Raw genomic sequence first — 22733 nt, 5'->3', positions numbered from 1 at the left:
AGGGCTACTCTCTAGTTGTGGTACATGGGCTTCTCATTTCGGTGGCTTCTCTTGTGGCAGAGCATGGCTCTAGGGCACCCAGGCTTAGTTGCCCTTCGGCCTGTGAGATCTTCTCAGCTCAGGAATCAACCCATGTCCCTGCACTGTAAGGTGGATTCTTAACCACTGGACCACCAGGGAAGCCCCTGCAGGCAGATTCTTTACTATCTTAGCCACCCAGGCTAGGCAGCCACCCACTCTTACCTCATTCTAATCCTACTCACATTTTCCCACTGTGGTATACAGGCTCGGCCAACTTAAACTTATCTCCAGTAGCCCATAAACAAAGATGGTGATGCAACTGAGGGCCGAGACTAACATTTTATGAAATATGAGGGGAGATTTTCTGCAAAACAGGCTGAGCAATCAAGTTGAAATGAGGTTCAAATCCCAACTCTGCCATTTATTAGCAATGTATATTCAGGAAAGTTAACCCTTGTTTCCTCGTTTGCAAAATGAGAATTAAAATCTACCTCATGGAGGGACTTCCCTGGTAGGTCCAGTCGCTAAGACTCTGTGCTCCCAATGCAGGGGACCCGGGTTCAATCCCTGGTCGGGGAACTAGATCCCACAGGCCACAGCTAAAGATCCTGTGTGGCACAACTAAAACCTGGCGCAGTCAAATAAATCTATAAAAATAAATAAAATCTACTTCATGGAGCAGTCGTAAAGATCAAGCAAGATATATAAATAGAGCTTATATATACAGTAGGTACTCAAGGAATGTTATTTCCCTTTCCCTCTGGCCCATTTGAACAAGTTTAACTAGCACTTTACACAGTTAAATATGTATCAATCCTTTTTATTAAGTATCTTGCTGGTAAAATATTAAAATATTGATGTGAATAACAGCTGGTACTGAATATTCAAAGTCACAAGGGAACTCCTTCATTAATAGTTCTAAGACAACATCTCTACACTGAATCTGTGCCATGCAATAAAACAGCTCTTCCTTGAGCAACTTTTTAATAAAGTAAATATTTTTTAAGGAGAAAACTGGAAGTTCCTTTGAAGAACATTAGCCTAATACATGTTCCCCTTTCACAGCAAATTAGACATTATTGGAGCCGAAATTGCCCAAATTAATATGATTTCTATCTCCTCACACTTTAATCAAGATACTTCTCTCTCTCAGTCTCTTTTGTTTGGTTTTGGTTTTTTGGCCATGAGGCACGTAGGATCTTAGCTCCCCGAGGGGATGAAACCAGCACCCCCGCACATTGGAAGGCAGAGTCCTAACCACTGGATCACCAGGGAAGATGCTTTTCTATATTAAAAAAAAAAAAAAAAAACAACTACTGCTTTAGTTAAGACTCTTCCATCCACAGTAAAAGTATCTGGGCAGTTGGTACTTGAGAGAGAACTGGATTTGACAATACCAAGAAGCTCACGAGGCCATGTGCCTTCTCTCAGACCTCTGCATTTGGGAGCAAGAAAGCAGAATTACTTTGTGGACTCCTTTAAAAACATTTTACAAAACATAAGAATTTTTACCCTGTAAAATAAGTACAGTGTAAGCTTACAAGTTTTTATGACAGTTTAGCCCCTACTATTTTTTAAGCAGAATAAAGCATTGCCAGTGATAAATTACCTTCCAGTCATGTGCTTTTTTGAAAGTTATTTAGGAGATAGAGGTTAATTTGATGGGTTAGAGACTGCTGTTATCCCATTAAATGAAGCTGTTTGTACTATATATTCAAATACAGTTCAGGTTGAGCTTTTTACAGGATTTTAGTTTCCTGACCAGGGACTGAACTCGTGCCCTCTGCAATGGAAGCACGGAGTCCTAACCACCGGACCAACAGGGAATTCCAAGGTTGAACTCTTTTAAACCCAAAATGCTTACATAAGCAAACTTTAGAAAGACTTCAGTCATGCAAAAGCATACTTTTTCCTCATCCTGGATAAGCCAACTCTCTAAGAAAGCCTACAGGGCAAAAAGGACCCCTCGTAGCTCAGTGAGTAAACAATCTGCCTGCAATACAGGAGACCAGGGTTCGATTCCTGGGTCGGGAAGATCCCCTGGAGAAGGAAATGGCAACCCACTCCCGTATTCTTGCCTGGAGAATCCGATGGACAGAGGAGCATGGCAGGCTACAGTCCATGGGGTTGCAAGAGTCAGACTCAATTTAACGACTAAACCACCACCACCCATCCTCCACACCTGCCCACTTTAATCCAGATGCTTAAGTGAACAGTGAATTTTGACTTTAAAAAATGAATTCTGGATGGGGCAGCATTAGAACTGATGAGAACAGTATCCAGATTAACAAGTACATACAAAATCTTTCAGCTCATGAAAAACTAAAAATCTGTTAAAACATCAATATGATGAAACAGACATTCCATGCCTCACAGATAGGAAAACAAAAGTAGAAGTTAAGCACATGCAGCTTTTAAAAGTTGTCTTGGGACTTCCCTGGTGGTCCAATGGTTAAGAAGCCACCTTCCAATGCAGGATGTGGGTTCAATCCCTGGTCAGGGAACTAAGATCCCACGTGCTGCAGAGCAACTACACCTGCACATTGCAGCTACTGAGTCCGTGTGCTCTGGGGCCCATGTGCCACAATTAGAGTTGATGTGTTAACACAAGGAAGATCTCACATGCCACAACTAAGACCTAACACAGCCAAATAAATAAAGAAATATAAAAAATTATTTCACTAATCCTTTTATTTCTCAAAGTGTTCAGGGACAAAATTTGGTGTACTTTAACTTTTCACTCCAAGAGGCAAATCTTTAACAGTACAATTAGTTTGGATGTTTTTATCTATTTTTCCTCCCCGTGACCTGTTCTAATGAACATATTATTAGTAGAAATTCCTGTGAATCATCTCCATGTCCTTTTCCATATATACATTATATTCTCCAGGAAGCCAGCTCCTATACCAACTGACCAACCAGCCTGATAGTCTCAACATAGATTTTAAAACTGGTTCTCAAAAAAAAAAAAAAAGGAAAAAAAAAAACTGGTTCTCAATCCTGTTCATTCAGTCCTGTTCTGGTGGAGTTGTAGTCCTTTACAAGTACTTAATTAGTTTTAATACAATATCAAATAAATTAGCATTATAGTTCATTATATCTACTCATGCTTTTACCTGCTATAAAACAAGGCATAATAAAGTACACACATGATGCATAAAAACATAGAATACAAATAAACATTTACATGCATCAATCTCCACGTTGACAGGCAAGCTTTCTTTAGGAGTATTGCTGAGAGACTAGGGTATTAAGTATATTTAGTGTAATTTTTACTGCCCTGATACAATTAATGACATACTAAACATAAGCGCTCTGAAGGGCTTTCAAAATACATTTTAATGGCCTAATTCTTACAGGTTATTGAATAACTCAGTAAATTTCTGATTGCTTGAGACCTCAGAAGTGATGGTTGTATTGACACAGGATGTATACATACATTTTCTGTTTTTTCTCTCATCATAAATGAGTTTCAGTAGATGCTCCTTTAGAAATTGGAACATTTTGAGTTTCCTGAAGAGCCTTGAGAAATGTATTCTCAAAATTAATGAACCTAGATAAACAAAGTTAAAATATTTACCACATTTTGTTTGCGCATACATTCATTTCATATTCCCATTAATATATAACTGCTACATAATTAATAGTCTCATGAACAACAAAAGGGTGAAATACTTATTATAATGAAATACCTCTGTAAATTTAGTTATTTACCATTCTTATATCTTCTGAAGTACTTTGCTTAGAGATACGGTATCCTTGGTAGCTGATTTGTTTGTGCAGGGGGAACTGGGCTGGATATAATCATTTGACAAACGCCATCTGACTTTATGTTTGGGGACTATCAAATCTCTCCAATTGGAAATGTTCATGGCTGTCCTTTAGCTAAATCCAGCTGCTTGTTTTGGGTCCAGAACATTAAGAAAAGGAAAAATGCAGCTGCCAACCGAGCACCACCAAACTACTATAATAGTCAGTCTGCTAGAAGAGCGCTGACCGGGTCTTTAAACTATGGCAAAACGGGACAACCATCTGAGTTGGAATGTTGCAACTTCAAGACACCTGGATTTTTTAACCTCACAGTGGATACAATCTAAGGAATATTTGGTTCATGTATAATTTGTAAGTTTTGATGACTGAAATTGGAAATGTATTAGTAACTTCCTACTAGCTTTATAAATTGGTACTGGGCTGTCACCATTACCCAGATTTTTAAAAATGTAACTTTACTCACTAGCCTGGAAGCTCCTTAAGGGCAAGGGCAACTTGTCTATTATTCATCTTTGTGCCACACACCTAGAACCTAATGGATATTCAATAAATGTCCAGTGAGCTGAACTGACCTTGGCTGAGGAAAAGTGCACAAAAATGACTAGACTGTAGGTTGCCTGACACAAAAGTAATTTTCAAACTAAAAGTGAACTGAAGACACATCACCTATGAGAAAACAGGCTCTCCCCACATTCCCACTCTCAGGAATGTGGGTAAACTAAGTTTCTTTTATGCACAGTGCATCAAGAGGTTGATATACCTGCTAGTTCAACCTCTTTGAATTGGTTGACTGGGCTGCATGACTGGGCTCCCACCTGTGGAATCACACCCCCGATTAACTCCATGACCTGAGGCCTCAGACCTGGGGGAAGTAGGAAATGTACATATTTAGCCCACATCACCAAGGCAACAAAGTCAATGTACCTGAACATAGTAGAAAAACAAGCACAGATGATGTTGAATATTTTAAAAGTGTTCCCTATACCCACTGTAACTGTGGTCAGAAACATGGATCAATTATTTCTGAAACCTCACAATTAAAATTTCTCTAATATGTGTGTGTGCTTTGTTTTTCATCGCTAACACTCCACTGGCAATTTTGGTCCATTAACATTATCTTAGTACCAAGAATAAAGATTCAAAGTTTGGTTTTGACATAAATGTCTTATGCCACTGATCAGATTATTTACACTTTTATCCACCAGGAATAAATAATAAAATATTAAAAATATAGCAAGTTGTAGAATATAACTGTCATAACAAAGTAAAATGCATAGGACTTAAAAAGGATATAGGAAGAAAAATATCAGGGCATCTCTATGGGCTAAGAAAGAAAGATTTTGGCAGTCATAAGCATTCTAATTAATGATGAAGAAGGAAAAATTCTCCAAGCCCTACCCCAGATGAAAGACTCCCCCAAATTATCAACCTTCCTTTAATCCATCTTCACCAAGAAACCTCTTGTTTACTAAGTGTTTACCCTAAGCAGACTTACTACTATAAATTAATACACTTACATTCTAACATGGGAATCTCCAAGTCTTACAGGTTTTGTGGGAAATAGTTTCTCAATCTGAGTCAGACCCTGGGTCTATAACCTTCACCTATGTTGTGAAGGCCCAGCTGCAACAGCCAGCCCAATGGTATCTCTCTTCTTACTATCCACCCTCACCTTTCTCACCAACTTCTAACTGTAACACAGGTCACCACAATCTTGTAAATGTCTGTATCCATCTGAAAAATAAAATCACATGTAGTATATTTGTCAACAATCAAATGAAAATGGCTGAGACATAGCATAACAGCAATGCTATTAGGAAGAAAGACCTGTTATCACTATATAAATTCAAAACTGCTGTTTAATTCTCAAAACAGCTTACTGTTCTTACTGAAGTAGGTTGATAGTCTTCACATGCTACTTATGATAAGAGATACACATCCTTTGAGGAATACAGTAGGGACTCAAATCTGGAAGTTCTGGGCATCTGTGGAGTATGAGTTCCCCCAGCTTCAAGAGAGGGCATTAAATAAATTGAACCAGAATCTGATCAAGTCTATCTGTTTACAGGCTATACAAGGAGTATAAAAACAAGTTAAATTACTTTACAGTGATACAATCAACAAAATCCAGAATGTGACAGGAAACTATAAGACAAAACAACTAGATTTCTTAAATAATGAATTTAAAGGGAAAACGAAGGAGGGGGAACTTATGGATTAAAAGAGACAAATAAATAGCAACCAAATGCAATATAAGAACCTTGGCAGATACCAACTTCAAGCAAACCAATGATTAAAAAAATAAAAAGAAAAATAAATAAAATAAAAAGAGAAACAAGTCCATTTGTCACATATCTGAACACAGTTCAGATATTTGATAATATTAAGAAATAGCTAAATGTTTAGGTGTGATAATGATATTGTGGTTATTTTTTAAAAGAAAACATATCTTTTAAAAATACATATTAAAGACACTATGGATGAAATGGTATATCTGAGATTTGCTTCAAAATAATTGGGGAGTGCGGTGGGAAGGAGTGAGACAGAGATGAAACAAAATCGGCCATGAATTGAAGCTGGGTGATGGATTAGAAAATCCAATATACTATCTACCCATACTTTTCTATGCTCAGAATTTTCCATAATGAAAAGTTTAAAAATGGAAATAGCAACCAAACTAAAAACATACACAAAAGAGAAGGGGCACTTCTAGGTGCCCTTGGGTAATGGGATAAAAATCCAAGTCTAATATATACACTATAATGTGTAAAATAGATAGCTAGTGAGAAGACAATGTATAGCACAGAGAGCCCAGCCTGGTGCTCATGACAACCTAGAGGGGTGGGATGGGGGGAGTTGGGAGGGAGGCTCAAGCTGGAGGGGACATATGTATACTTATAGCTGATCCACACTGTTGTACAGCAGAAATAAACACAACACTGTAAAGCAGTCATCCTCCAATTAAAAATAAAAAATGTTTAAAAAAACCAGTCTCGCTTCCAGCCCCATTCATTGGTCAGATTTTCTGAGGCATCAGCCATATACTAGCAAGTTCATTTACCAAGTCTTGCCCTTCATCTTGCATCATTAGCCTAAGAAAGGACATTAAGTTATTTTAATTAGGTTTGGTTACTTACCAGCTACCTTTTAATGTCCAACTTTGTAACCCAAATTTAACTTGAGTTTAAGAAAAATTAAAATAATTTTTGGAGCTAACAGAATTTTAGCATCTGTTGAATTTATTCAGCATAACCACAGAGGTATTGTATTCATGCTGTCACACATAGACACAAACACAGAAACAGCACAATATCCATTTTTAGCCCAAGTGCATTTCTTCTGAGGCTCATTTATATGTCTTCATATGCCACAGCCCATCATTTAAATAATGGATATTTTCAATGCCAATTCCTTTGTTGACTTTCTCACTGCAGAAGGAATAAAGCACATAAACATGTTGTTAAGTACTTTTATAGGCTTACTCATAGTAAATGTAATTCAGGGTGCATTGCTATTTTGCAATTATTGAGCCATATATAGGGAATTTACTTATATTACACTAACATGATCATCTACATTAAACTACATTACTCTGCTGAAGTTCATGTCTTAAAGAAATTCTAGTGATCTAACTAGTAGGATCACAGAAACAGAGTAATGATGTTGCCAGACCAGGAGAACATCAAAGTGTTATAATTAACCCTGAAACAACAGTAGTAGGAATAATTTGGTCATCAAATGAGTCCAACATTTTTAAGCATATTGACTATATTTTGGTAAACTGAAAGTGAAAGTCACTCAGTCATGTCCAACTCTTTGCTACACCATGGACTATGCAGTCCATGGAATTCTCCAGGCTAGAATACTGGAAAATATACTGGAAAAATACTGGATTGGGAAAGGGTAGCCTTTCCCTTCTCGAGGGGATCTTCCAAACCCAGGGATCAAACTCAGGTCTCCTGCACTGCAAGCAGAGTCTTTACCAGCTGGGCCATCAGGGAAGCCAATGTTTTGGTAATATATCACTAATATTTCCTTAGTATTTTATGCCACCAGGTAAAAATACAAGATAAATACTGTGTGGCACTAAATTATGTCACTGTTTTTAAAAACCAGCAGCAAAATACCTTTCCCCACACGTAAGTGAAATCACACTAACTAAAAACATTCCTAAAATACCACACACATACATATAATATAGCTGTGTTGGCACACAGGTTCTTTTCAGAGTGCTAAAGAAAGAATGCAATCTCTTTGAGAGGAAATAACTTTCAATGGCTTCCTAAATCTTAGGAAAAATCAGAAATGAGGTTTCTGTGCGTAAACATTTGTAAGATGTGGTATGAACGAGAGCAAAGTTCACCTGTAATTCTGATTCCTCCTGCATGTGCACTAAGTCACTACAGTTGTATCCAACTCTCTGTGACCCTATGGACTATAGCCTGCCAGGCTCCTCTATCCATGGGATTCTCCAGGCAAGAACACTGGAGTGGGCTGCCATTTCCTTCTCTAGGGGATCTTCCCAACCCAGGGATCGAACCAGTGTCTCTTATGTCTAACCTGCATTGGTGGGCAGGTTCTTTACCACTAGTGCCACCTGGAAGCCCCTTACTGCATAGGTTACCTATATCTGAAAAATTAAGGGGGACTAACAGGAGACTTACATATCTTCTGCAGACATCTTCATGACTCCAACACACAGAGCATGCTGTTTTCCTTCTGCCATGATTGCCTGAAAACACACAGCTAAGAAAACCATTTATCTATCAAAATACCTTCGAGAGGGGGTGTCACATTACTGCTTAAGCCACTGGGAACCCAACTTGCATTTTCACCTAGTCCATTAACTCCCTGAAGGCAAGGACCTAGCACCATTTATGGGCACACTGCAAATATTCACTAAATGCTAAATGAATGTAATCTAATAATCATTCTCGATTTCTGGGTCAAATGCTAATACTATAACCCAATGCCAACAAAAGAAGGAGGAGAAGAAGAAAAAGAAATCATGCAAAAAAGGAGATAAAATTTTTGCATATAAATATTAAAAAGAAATAAATATCAATTGTTCTAGTGCTTTAATCACTAAATGGTGGTTTTATATAAAGGATACATTAAAACAATAATTATATCCCCTATCTATCTTTAAGAGCCCAATGTAAGTTGCAATCTCTCCAGAACAAACAGAATGTTCTTGGTTCGTCTGAAGTATCTAAAATGATAAACATTACAGTCCATATTTTCAAAGTTTCAAGTGTACACAGCACCTCTCTGTACTAGTTTTGCAGCTTTCCAACAGTCTATAATTATTTCAAAATAAAAGTAATTTAAAAAGTAAAGGCCAGATACTAGGAAAATTTTCCATTTAGGGGAAACTCCAGAACTTTATAAACTTTAAAAACTTAGAGCAATCATAAACATAAAAGGGTAACCTGTCCTCAGAGAATACTTTTCTCCATTGGTTTTCAATTCATTCATTCATTCCTTCAATGTTCCACACATATTTGAACACCTATTATGTGACCAGTATCTATGTCAATACAAGCTGTTCCTAAGATATACAACTTATATTACCCCTTAGATATAACTTCCACAAGAGAGGACACCCTCCTCTGAGCACTCGTAAACCCATTCCAATGGCCTTACCATTCCAGTGATTTCCCACCAAATATGGTTCCTTTCCTCAACCTGAGGCAACTGGTCACTTTATCTATGACAAAAGAGAAGATGTCATCCTGTCCAGATTAGTTGACAAAAAACTAATCTAGAATATAGCTGAAACAACACCAGAGAAATGGAAGGAATGCAGAATTATTCAGCTATGTCATGAGTTGAATAACTTCTTAAGGGCTATCTCTGACGTCAACGTTTCTCTTTGAGAAAACATGTTCCAAGGCCCAAACAACCAAGTTAAAAATGAATTTTAAAATAAAAGTTCATTGGAACTTTAAAATAAAGCCATAGGGATTGCCAATGGTTCCTACTATTCACCAACATTCCACCTGGTGCCTAAATTCTTTTCCCTTTTGAATGTTTTTTTCCCAGGGTAATTCAAATGTAAAAGTAGCAAGATGATGTTCAAATAAGTGATTCAATCATATCATATAAAACCTCTATTAATAATCAGGAGTTTTATACTGTGTCCCAAGTCTCATAACACTGGGCCCTAGCAGAGCTGAAATGCAGCTGGGACTCTTTTTATTACTTGTTATCATTTAACTTCTAACACAAAATAATGTTGCTTCCCACATCTTCAAATGTAAGCAGAAAGATACAACAGTAACTTCCAAAAAATACATCGAATGTTCTCTTGGATATTAGTTCTTTCAGTGATAACAAGAACACAATGAACACATTTTTCAGCAGAGCCTGGGAAGGATACAACAATGGTATCTACCGCAGCAGGGTAAAGTTTAGCTCCAGGAGAAGTTAAGCCTGGACACATGATATTTGCTCCACTGAGGACAAATTTGATGGCTCCTTTGTCAACCTGCTGATGTGGCAGGATGAAAGGATCTAGAAGAAAAGAAATACATTATACCAATTAATGAAACTAAAGACTCAACAGAAAAAGGCAAATGACATGAACAAATATTTCCCGAAATTATAGTACTTTGACAGATGCGAAATAAAACTGAAACACATTCCTTCACTTATCAAATTGGTATATATTTTTGAGAAAAGTAATTCCCAGTGCTAGCAAGAATGTCAGAAAACTGGCATCCCCATTTACTGCTAGAAGGCTTATAAATAGGTATAGGCTTTCTTTAAGACTACTAGGCAATATGTACCAACAGCCTTGAAAAGGTTCAAACTCTTTGATTTAGTAATTCTACTTCTAGGACCTTATCCTAAGAAATAAATGAGGAATGCACAATATATTTGGGTAGATAGATACTCATTATAGCACTAATATTTATATTAGAAATAAACTGGAATCAACCTAAATGTCCAACAATTAAGAGATGAATGACTTGAAGTATAATATCTGTACAATAGAACCATGTTTTTGGAGAATATGTAATACCCTGGGAAATATTCATAATATATGATGAATGAAAAAAAAAAAAACGATAAAAATTGCCAAAAAGATCAGTGGTTGCTAAGGGTTGGAGGAGGGGAAGAGGTGGGAGGGGTGAGTAGGTAGAACACAAGGGATATTTAGGGCAGTGAAACTATTCTGTAAGATATTATAACAGTGGAAACAGTGCCTGCTCAGTCGCATCAGTCATGTCTGACTCTTTGCGACCCCATGGACTGTAGCCCACTAGGCTCCTCTGTCCATGGGATTCTCCAGGCAAGAATACTGGAAAGCGTTGCCATGCCCTCCTCCAGAGGATCTTCCTGACCCAGGGATCAAACCCACATCTCCTGCATTGCATGCAGATTCTTTACCACTGAGCCACCAGGGAAGCCCATGGATATATGACATTATGCAATTGACAAAACCACAGAATGTACAACACAAAGAATGAACCCTCATATAAACTATTGACTTGATTAATTATAATAATATACATAATAATATATCAATATTGGCTCATCAATTGTAACAAATGAAGCACACCAATGCAGGATATTAAGAAGAAGAGAGGGAAGGAAGTATATGGGAACTCTCTGTACTTTCTGTTAATTTTTTCTGTAAACCTAAAACTGCTCTAATGCTACCATATGACCCTACAATCCCACTCCTGGGCATATAACCAGAGAAAAACATGGTCTGAAAGAATACATGTACCCCAATGTTCACTGCAGCACTGTTCACAATAGCCAAGACATGGAAGCAACCTAAATGTCCAACAACAGATGAATGAATAAAGAAGATGTGGTGCATATATACAATGGAATATTACTCAGACATAAAAAAGAATGAAATAATGCTATTTGAAGCAACATGGCTGGACCTAGACATTGTCATGCTGAATGAAGTAAGTCAGACAAAGGAGAGATATCCTATGGCATCCCTTATATGTGGAATCTAAAAGGAAATCATACAAATGAACTTATTTACAAAACAGAAACAGACTCACAGACTTACAGAATGTGGTTGCCGGAGGAGGAAAAGGATGGGAGAGGTGATAGGGAATTTTGGATCAACATGTACACACTGCTATATTTAAAATGGATAACCATGTAGGTTCTACTGTAAAACACAGGGAACTCTGTTTAATGTTATGCGGCAGCCAGGATCCTGGATGGAAGGGGAACTTAGGGGAGAATGGATACATGTGTATGTATGTCTGAGTCCCTTTGCTGTCCACCTGAAGCTATCACAACATTGTTAATCAGCTATACTCCATAATAAAATAAAGTGTAAAAAACTGCTCTAAAAATAAAGCTTATTAATTTAAAAAAAGGAAAAAATATGCATTTACATATAACACACAGACACACACAATATTGGAAAAAATGCTATGGAAGTACACTGATATACTAACCATGGTAAGTTACCTCTACGTCATGGGAATACAAGTGATTTTACTTCTGTATTTTCCAGATCTCTAGACTGAACACATATTCCTTTTATAATCCTAAAAAAATGTATTTGTTGGAGAAGGAAATGGCAACCCACTCCAGTATTCTTGCCTGGAAAAGTCCATGGACAGAGGAGTCTGGCGGGCTGAAGTCCATGGGATTACATGACTGAGCATGTGTGCACAAGGGTGGAGGGAAATGGGTTGGTAGCAATAAAGTGGTAGAACTAAAAAAAAAAAAAAAATGTATTTGTGTGTGTGTATATGTTTCTACTGGGCTTCCAAGGTGGCACTAGTGGTAAAGAACCCACCTGCCAATGCAGGAGATGTAAGAGATGCGGATTCAATCCCTGGGTTGGGAAGATCGCTAGGAGGAGGGCCCAGCAACCCACTTCAGTATTCTTGCCTGGAGAATCCCATGGACAGAGGAGCCTGGTGAGCTACAGTCTAGAGAGTTGCCAAGAGTCGACATCGCATGCACATACGTGTCGACTAATAATTCACAACCTAACAACTAAATCCCTGAAGGATTTAAAACAATAACTATGAGAAAAACTTTTTAGACCCTCAGGATTCTCTAGGAATAATAATAATTGGTAAAATGTAATCACTTTAATGTCTTACCAATAGCCTTCCCATTAGCCAGAGAACAAATAAGTCTTTTTCCTACCAAGACTAGAAATTAAACATGTTCCAAATTAATGAAAACATATTACTGATAAAAAGGAACCTGAATAAATGAATGTGTTTACTACTCAGAAGTCATAATTTCTTTTCTAGATCTCCATCCTTATTAATATTTGCCCTTTAATAATAATGATGATGATGATCCAGATCATGGGGATGATGACAAGTAGCAGTAGTGGATGGACATTTACTGAACAATTACTGTATCATAATAGTGGGTATAATATATCGACCACTTACTATGTTCCAGATATTGTGTTAGGTGCATTACATCTATGTTACTATCTCATTTAATTCTCACAACCCTGGGAGATATACCATACAATTGTGTCCATTTTCAAAGATGAGGAAACAAAGCTTAAACAGGTTAAGTAGCTTGACAAAAGTGACATGCAGTGAGAATTAAGCCTAGATCTGCCTGACTCCAATTTCACAGTTTTAACTACCATATCATCCTGCTTCTTCCCAAGAGTAACTTTAAGATGTTCTAAAAGGTTGGTTCCTAGCAAAATACTATTAAATAGAAACATCTTTTTCTTCCAACTTATCATGAAAATGCTTAACATATAGAAAAACTGGAAGAACAGTTCAATGGACAGTCTTCCTCTACCATTTAACATTTCAGACACCATGCTTCACCATAAATAAGCATACATGCCAGACACATACTGGCTTGAAAAGGAGAAATTTTACTTACAGTTGGAAAACTCTTGTACACTGGGATAGCAGCTTCCTTTGGGTTTTATTTTGCAATGTAATCAATCTAACAACATGCAAATGCGGGTACATAACAAACATTATTTTGTTTCTTAACACCTGGCCTTGGCACTACTAAGAACTGGGACTCCATGCTTTCCCTTATATAGAATTATCTCTATGAAGCAAATCTGGATACAGATGTAAAAAAAAAGTTTACCGCAATTACACAGTTTGTGAATATATATGTGTAATTATCTAATTGTTGTCTATTCACCTCACTAGACTGTTAGCTTCCTAGGGACAGGGACCATGTCTATCTTTGCTTCCTATCACATTCTCAATACCTAGCTCAGTGCCTGGCACAGAATAAGTTCAAAAACTATAAATATTTTTTAAATGAATGAGTGAATGAATGCTCTTTCTTGGGCTTTTGGAATGCATAATGAGAGAATATGCATTTTTCAGATTTACCACAAGATGGAGAAGGGGGAAATTGTTTTAGTTTTATATTCCATATAACCTAGTACTAGTAAGTTAACTGTGGGACTCTCTGGTGGCTCAGAGGGCAAAGAGCTTGCCTGCAATGCAGGAGACCTGAGTTCGATCCCTGGGTCAGGAAGAACTTCTGAAGAAGAAAATGGCAACCCACTCCAGTATGCTTGCCTGGGAAATCCCATGGACAGAGGAGCCTGACAGGCTACAGTCCATAGGGTCACAGAGTCAGACACGACTGAGTGACTTCACTTTCACTTTTCTTTCAAAAAGTTAACTACCAGAAGTCACTTTCAACTCCTTTTGTGTCTTTTCATATCCCCAAATACATATTTTCTAACAAGACTTACATTTGTGAAGTAATCTTAGGGTTGGATAAAAAGGCCCTTCTCTTTGTCTAAAAAATAGTAACTCTCCATTTACTGTAAGGATTTCTATATGTTCATGGCTGTAAAACAAACATCACAAAGTACCAAGTTAGATATTTTCTTTCAAAAATGAATATGCCAAACATCCTTTAAATAATGTATAATATGAAGTATGCATATATAGAAATACAGTAAGTTTTTTTCTAATTTCAGTAAAGATCCAGGCCCCCCCAAAAAACCCCACAAAACACTGCTTAAAGTAACACCAGTCCATTAGAGAAAAATATGATCTGCTACAATTTTATTTCACATTTTATTACATATTTTAATTTCCTTGGTAGATAATTAATAAAACAAATCTCTAAAGCACAAGCTGAAATAAATCTGACTCTGAATAAAAACATTTAATTAACTCTTTAATAAAACAATCAGTACACAAAGCCACATTTTTCACATAGAAAAACATGTGAAAATACAAATATTGATAAGTTTTAGGGTTACTCATTTAGAGTAGATAAACAGTTAATATAAAGATAATCACAGTTATCATGAGTGCAATCCAATCATATTACATTCAGCTTCTGTGAGTTATACATAGAAAAAAAAGCAAAGACTTACCATCGCACTATTTTGACAGGATCTTTCTTAGGCATGATTTGATTAAGCCATGGTTCAATACCTGGAAATTGTTCTATCAATTGATTCTTAATACCCTTTATAACTGAGGTTTTCAACTGGATGCAATTGGACACATTTTCTTTTTCATCAAATCTGCCAAATGATTTTTGCAAGGAAAAACAAAAAGCATTTCTAAGAAGACACAACAGAATAGCTAAAGGTATTTTTTTAATTATTCACCTATTCCCAAGCAAATATTTAGATGTCTAAAATAGTTATGGAAGAAATTGCTTTTTAAAATACAACTTCCCTTTTATTCTGTCCAGCACAAAACCAATGTCTTAATACAATATTAAACTGTCATATACACACAATTAGCTGTAGGGGGGCAGGGAAGGGGGAAGGATATGAGACATATATAACACAATAAACTGTAATCAGCTACACAAGTGCCTTTCCTGGAAAATCTTACTCAGTTCTACCCAGAAAGAAACAGATTCCCACCTATAACAAAATCTGTGTAAAGCAAAACAAAACGAAAATACCTCCAGCATTAGTATACAAATGACCAACCCAAACATTAACACAGAAAAGCAGCCCCTCCTATGCTATGTAATCTGTTGAGATTTTTTTGAAGTGATAATGACAGTATTTAACATCCCTAATTATTTTTGCTCAAAATGTCATGCACAAAACCCACCTTCCTTTGCCCATGTTCCCCCTTTGCTTTTTGCGTCTACCAAATCTGCAAGGCAAAGCCACTAGGTGCGTTCCAAAGAATTTTTGTCTTCCTCAACTGAATAGCCTATGGAGCAATCACGTTATTTTCAAGACAAGGTTCCTATGGAGCAATCACGTTATTTTCAAGACAAGGTTAATCTGGCAGCTAGGCAATAGGTATGACAGTTCGCTCGCTTCCTGTCACCCAGACTCCTTCACGCCCATGACCCAGGAAGTCAAGCCTTCCCTTGTTCAGTTCCTAACTAGTAACCACATGGCAGAGAGCGCAGGGCTGTCCTCTTGCTAAAGAGGGCATGTCCCTAAATCACGGTGCAAGGATGTGATTGGTAGAATCCTAGGAATGGAGCTAGGACTGGGAAAGGGGGCAAATGAGAAAGAGGGGTAACGAAATAGAAAATGAGAGTGGGAGGACCCAACCCGATTGAGGATTAGGGACGAAAAGCTTAAAGCAATGTTGCAAGCATAGTACTGAGACATACAGAGACATATAGTGTTGAGAGCATGGTACTACAGAAAAACCTTAAAGAGTAAGGGTGGCAGGGGCGTGGGAGAGAGAAAGAGAATCTTTGCTCTTGTCCTCTTCCCCACCACCCACCCCCACCACCTTCGTGAGCAGCCGAGGGAGGCCACGGCATGTCCTTACTTCTTGAACATGATCCAAGGTGAAGGGGGCGACGATAGGGAAGGGCCCGGAATGGGGAAGAAAAACTGAATTAGCAAGGGTCCGGCAGATCCCCTTACAGGAGGAAGGCCGGCACTGACAGTCGGAGCTGCTGTCTTTATCCGGAAAGGGAGACAGCCAGCTGCACTTGACGGTGTTCAGAGACATTTGACTACTTCCGCTCCTCTAAACACGTCCGCGCTTTTGCTGGCCCTTTCTGGGTTATCGATCCCCGTCCAGAGCCGGTAGCTGAAAGGGCGGGACTAGAGAAGGAAGACAGATAGAGCCATCATTCTAGCAGCAGAAAGAGAAGAACGGAGCACACCGGGCAATCAATCAAAGCCGTGGTTAAGGCCGGTGTGTCACTACGGGTTCCTCAAAGGGTCAAGATTCTTCCGAGTTTCATTGCTACCTGCTGTTTACTTTTTCGTGGGAATGGGTTTTGTTCCCTGAGACAACCGAATGGATTGGTGCTTACCGACCAGCTTGAACCTGGGCAAACCTCTTGACATTATGTTAACGTACTCGTGGCCTTGCCAAATTTAGCAAATAAAAATACAGAACGCCCCGTACAGGACATTTGGATTTCATATAAACGATGAATACTTTGTTTTTTTTGTTTTTCTTTTTTTGTTTGTTTGTTTGTTTGTTTTTGGTTTGTTTTTTTTTTTTTTTTTTTTGAGGTATAACTATACCTCATCCATACTTAAGACTAAGAAAAAAAAATACTTGCTATCTGAATTTAATTGGGCGTCCTGTATTTTAATCTGGCAACCATGTTCACTGACCAGTGAGGTGCCCCCAAAGAATTATTCACGAGGTTGCTGTCCCCTGCCTCACCCTCATATGAGTTGAGCTATAAACCTAAAGAGGTACCTCCCTTGAATGGTAGAATGGCCTCTAGGCGATCAATACTAGGCTAATCTGATTGAAGAGATAACAGATAAACACGTTTTACCTGTAATTTTAAAAAGGAGAGCAAATCAAGGGTTTTGATCTGCAGAGAAAGCATGCGTACGTTAGTCGCTCAGCCGTGTCGACTCTGCGACCCCATGGACTGTAGCCCTCCAGGCTTCTCTTCCATGGAATTCTTCAAGCAAGAATACCGGAGTGGGTTGCCATTTTATTCTCCAAGAGAAAGCGTAGAAAAATAAAAAACCTGAATAAGCACTACCCAGGCGGTGGGGTAGGGTGCACTGATCTGTAAAACAAATAATAGCAGTCTCTTCCAAGAGCAAATACTCTGCTGGGGAGATGGACGCTTGGAACAATCACAGCAAACAGCATTATGTGTTTGAATTGTACAACTAACAACTCATCTTGCCTTGATTCTATGGTAGCAACAATCTTCTGATTATAATTTAGCTTCCCATGAAGCTCTGCCCAGAAGGAACTCTATTTTCAAGTCATATTTGCATGAACAACTGTAAATTAATGAATTGTCATTCAGTTTATACATCAGTTTGTTGTAAATGTCTTTAGCATTAATCTGCTTTCCCAGCATTAGTTGACTCCCTAACATTGAAAATATTGTTTAGGAGCATGCAAAACTGAATTTGAAGCCCAGACCCCCAGCTGCAGTTAGTGTTATCCTGCTAGGACTTCTTACAAAGCAGGAGAATATTACTGGCAACTCTCACATCATCCTAGAAGCCTGCCATGGAACAGCTAATACATTATAACAGCCATAAACAGTTACTATTAAGCAGTTTGAGGTGGGAGAAAACAGATATTTTGCATCCAATCTAAACATGTTAACACCATAGTAGTAACAATGTATTCCACTAGTAAATAAATTTTAACTTGATGAACTCCCAAACTAAAAACTTCCCAGGTGGTGTTAGTGGTAAAGAACCCGCCTGCTAATGCAGATTAGACATAAGAGACACCAATTCCAACCATGGCTGGGGAAGATCCCCTGGAGGAGGGCATGGCAAACCACTCCAGTGTACTTGCCTGGAGAATCCCATGGACAGAGAAGCCTGGCGGGCTACAGTCCATGGGGTCACACAGAGTCGGACAGGACTGAAACAACTCAGTACACAGCACAAACTAGTAACACCTTGATGAAATTCCTAATTTCTTGGACTTCTTAATTTCTTTTTTTAATTTTACTTTTTGGCTGAGGCACAGCTGTTCCTGAACCATTGGTGGAACCCGCGCCCCCTGACTTGGAAGTTCGCAGTCTTAACCACTGGACAGACAGGAACTAATTTTAGACTTATTAAAAAGTATTATGCTGAATATTTGCAGTGCTAGAAATAATAGCCAACATTTAATTCTATAAAAATTATACATACTCTAGGGGACTTCCCCTGGTGGTCCAGCTGTTAAGATTCAGCGTTTCCACTGCAGGGGGTTGTGGGTCCAATTTCTGGTTAGGGAACTAAGATCCTGCTTGCCACCAGTCGCAGCCAGAAAGTACAAAAGAAAAAGAAATTATATATACTCTAAATTATAACAAATCCCACATACATGGAATAGACATATAGCTATACGTGCATACATATTTTAATCCACTTTCATATACTCTGATAATCACAGAGACCGAATCTGAAGTATTAATATAACAAATGCCAAGTGAGGTCATTAGTATTAATGAGGGAGATATTTAGTTATGTATGCATGCATGAACACCTTTATTCATAACCCACCTACATGGATACATGAGCAGGGTCCACCTTTCACTGTAGTGTGTTTCTGGTTTTGCGTTATTCAGAGGATCATTGTAAAGTGGCTTCTGTTTTTCCAAGACTGCAATTGGGGGGTTATTCCTGACAGAACTCATCTCCAAATAAATCACTGCTACAACAAACAGCATGTCATAAAAGAAGAAATATCTCAAAATAAACCTCTTCAAAAACCGAAACAATGAACTTCATTTATTCACACACTAGTTGTAAAGGACCTTGATGTTTTAAACATATATGCTGTCTCTACTATATTTGATACAGAAATGTTCTGCTCAGTTTATTTTACAAGAGACGTCAATGTATATGCAGCACAGGACACAGAAAACTCAACTCTAGCATACATTTTACTAAAACAAGTAACCTAGCTATAATAAGCTTTAAACATTGCGTGATTGTATTGCCATCTCAGAATTTTGAAAGAATTTTATAGGGTCATCTTGACATGAGGCTCAAAAATGCTGCCCAAGGAAGCTTACAGCAAGGCCTCCTTTTCTTCTTCATCAACTTCCTCAAGCAACAAGCAAGGCACCAAAACCCTTCAGTGAGTGCAAGTCACTCAGTCGTGTCCGACTCTTTGCAACCCCATGGTCTATACAGTCCATGGAATTCTCCAGGCCAGAATACTGGAGTGGGTAGCCTTTCCCCTCTCCAGATCTTCCTAACCCAGGGATCAAACCCAGGTCTCCCGCATTGCAGGTGGATTCTTTACCAGCTGAGCCACCAGGAAACCCTTCAGAGTGTCCAGTAAAAAATGGTTTCTTTAGGAGGTGGGCCATAGCTTTAAACACTGGGGGAGGTGCTTTCAATGCAAGAAAGAATTGGGCCACTGCCAGACCCCTGAGACCCCTCAGATCCCCTGAGATGGATCTCTCATCTCAGAATATGCAGCCTGTGAAGCCTTTCCTTAAGGTCACTTTTCCCACAAACTGCCCCTCACCCTTATACTTTACAGACCCCTGCAGCCTGGCTTTATATCCCCCACAAGATCAAGACATACCTAAGAATCACACCACTAACCCCACCTATCAATCACTCTGCGGACCACAAGTGAGAAAATATACTGGCCCAGCCACTGCCTGGATCTTTCCATACAGAACAATATAAGGAACACCAACAAAACAGCCTCTCCTAACTCCAGTCCCAAATACAGTTAAATCTGGGGACAGCTGAGAGACCCCTGTTTATCAGAACTGTTAGAACTAATCATCTTGCCAAATTTATGGTAAGCCAAACGCACTGTGCCTCACTCACATCCCTGTTCTCTTTTGTCATTGTCCAAGGGGCTTCCCTGATATCTCAGTTGGTAAAGAATCCTCCTGCACTGCAGGAGATTCCAGTTTGATTCCTGAGTCGGGAAGATCCGCTGGAGAAGGGAAAGGCTACCCACTCCAGTATTCTTGCCTGGAAAATTCCATAGACTGTATAGTCCATGGGTTTGCAAAGAGTCGGACACGACTGAGCAAGTTTCACTTTCACTTTAAATATGCAAGCATCCAGTAGAGTCTATTTGCTATGCGACCTTGGGCAAGTCACTGAAACTCTTGTGCCTCTCTTCTCAGCTGCAAAACAAAGGCTCTGCTTTCTGAGGCTGTTATGAGGATTAAACGAGAGAACCCATGCAAAGTGTTGTTAAATTATTTGTATTGCTGTTATTAAACTACTGTTGCTGTTATTCTGCTTCTCTAACTTCATTCCTACATTCCTCTGTGCTTCTCCTCCTGCCACCTGAGCTCTCATTTCTACCTTAACTTCCAGGTGCTTCTGACGCCTCCCTGGAACACCATCCCAAGATGAACAAACTCTCCTACCCATCCTCCAACTCATCCCTGAGTGTCCACTGATATTCCTGGCTCTCCCCTGAGGTTGGAAATTCCCTTTCAGCCCTTTCCACTCACATCAAGACACTACATGTATTGGGGAGTCAGGAGGTGACCTGGCATCCTCTTCCAGCCAAACTACAACTTCCAGACGATTCATCCTTCACTCTCAGGTAAAACACACAACACAACCCTGATCCTCCTTCCTCTAAGTTTCAGACCATCTGGTTACACCTTGACTTCCTCTGTGTTGTCCTCTACTCATGGTTCATTGAGGGCTTCTCCTGTGCCTCAGCCATAAAGAATCTGCCTGCAATGCAGGAGATGAAGGTTCGATCCCTGGGCCAGGAAGATCCCCTGGAGGAGGGCATGGCAGCCCACTCCAGTATTTTTGCCTGGAGAATCACCATGGACAGAGGAGCCTGACAGGCTAGAGTCCATAGGGTCGTAAAGAGTCAGACATGACTGAAGCGACTGAGGACACACACACTCACTCGTTCATTGAAGATCCTGGTTCATTTCATTTTCTGCTACTCTCCACCTCCTTCTCTTCAGTTCAGTTCAGTCGCTCAGTCGTGTCCGACTCTTTGCGACCCCATGAATCGCAGCATGCCAGGCCTCCCTGTCCATCACCAGCTCCCGGAGTCCACCCAAACCCGTGCTCATCGAGTCAGTGACGCCATCCAGCCAGCTCATCCTCTGTCCTCTCCTTCTCCTCCTGCCCTCAATCTTTCCCAGCATCAGGGTCTTTTCAAATGTGTCAGTTCTTCACATCAGGTGGCCAAAAGATTGGAGTTTCAGCTTCAACATCAGTCCCTCCAATGAACACCCAGGACTGATCTCCTTTAGGATGGACTGGTTGGATCTCCTTGCAGTCCAAGGGACTCTCAAGAGTCTTCTCCAACACCGTAGTTCAAAAGCGTCAATTCTTCTGTGCTCAGCTTTCTTTATAGTCCAACTCTCACACCCATACATGACCACTGGAAAAACCATAGCCTTTACTAGATGGACCTTTGTTGGCAAAGTAATGTCTCTGCTTTTTAATATGCTATCTAGGTTGGTCATAACTTCTCTTTCAAGGAGTAAGCGTGTTTTTATTTCCTGGCTGCAGTCACCATCTCCAGTGATTTTGGAGCCTAGAAAAATAAAGTCTGTCACTGTTTCCACCGTTTCTCCATCTATTTGCCATGAAATGATGGGACAGCATACCATGATCTTTGTTTTCTGAGTGTTGGGCTTTAAGACAACTTTTTCACTCTCCTCTTTCACTTTCATTGAGAGGCTCTTTAGTTCTTCTTCACTTCTGCCATAAGGGTTGTGTCATCTGCATATCTGAGGATATTGATATTTCTCCTGGCAATCTTGATTCCAGCTTGTGCTTCTTCCAGCCCAGCGTTTCTCATGAGGTACTCTGCATATAAGTTAAATAAACATGGTGACAATATACAGCCTTGACGTACTCCTTTTCCTATTTGGAACCAATCTGTTCTTCCACGTCCAGTTCTAACTGTTGCTTCCTGACCTGCATACAGGTTTCTCAAGAGGCAGGTCAGGTGGTCTGGTATTCCCATCTCCTTCAGAATTTTCCACAGTTTATTGTGATCCACACAATCAAAGGCTTTGCCATAGTCAATAAGGCAGAAGTAGATGGTTTTCTGGAACTCTCTTGCTTTTCTGATGATCCAGTGGAT

At 39.2% G+C, this 22733-nt stretch overlaps 1 protein-coding gene across 4 annotated transcripts; it reads right to left on the bottom strand.

Annotated features, from left to right (window-relative positions):
• Positions 1-7013: 7013 nt before the first annotated feature.
• Positions 7014-16882, bottom strand: MCTS1 (MCTS1 re-initiation and release factor). Of its 4 annotated transcripts, none has more exons than XM_043459304.1 (7): positions 16515-16881; positions 15831-15935; positions 15131-15283; positions 14495-14592; positions 10175-10308; positions 8457-8524; positions 7014-7220 (listed from the first exon to the last, which is right to left on the bottom strand). In XM_043459304.1, the coding sequence occupies exons 2-7, from the start codon at positions 15842-15844 to the stop codon at positions 7139-7141; spliced, it is 549 nt and encodes a 182-aa protein (XP_043315239.1). In that variant the 5' UTR covers positions 15845-15935; positions 16515-16881; the 3' UTR covers positions 7014-7138. The 4 variants fall into 4 exon arrangements, with proteins under 4 accessions (XP_043315239.1, XP_043315240.1, XP_043315241.1 ...); XM_043459305.1 differs by having other exon boundaries at positions 16613-16881; XM_043459306.1 differs by lacking the exon at positions 15831-15935 and having other exon boundaries at positions 16515-16882.
• Positions 16883-22733: the final 5851 nt, after the last annotated feature.

Source organism: Cervus canadensis, chromosome X (assembly GCF_019320065.1).
Source record: "Cervus canadensis isolate Bull #8, Minnesota chromosome X, ASM1932006v1, whole genome shotgun sequence".
NCBI lineage: Eukaryota > Metazoa > Chordata > Mammalia > Artiodactyla > Cervidae > Cervus > Cervus canadensis.
This window is presented reverse-complemented; position numbering and strand designations above follow the sequence as displayed.

What these genes read in the sequence shown, in the direction of transcription:
- MCTS1 (XM_043459304.1), bottom strand. An exon ending in CCTAAGATTACTTCACAAAT is followed by an intron (nt 10,309 to 14,494) that starts GTAAGTCTTGTT and finishes CTTTTCTTCTAG; the next exon opens with ATCCTTTCATCCTGCCACAT. An exon ending in CTGCGGTAGATACCATTGTT is followed by an intron (nt 8,525 to 10,174) that starts GTATCCTTCCCA and finishes GTGTGTTTTCAG; the next exon opens with GCAATCATGGCAGAAGGAAA.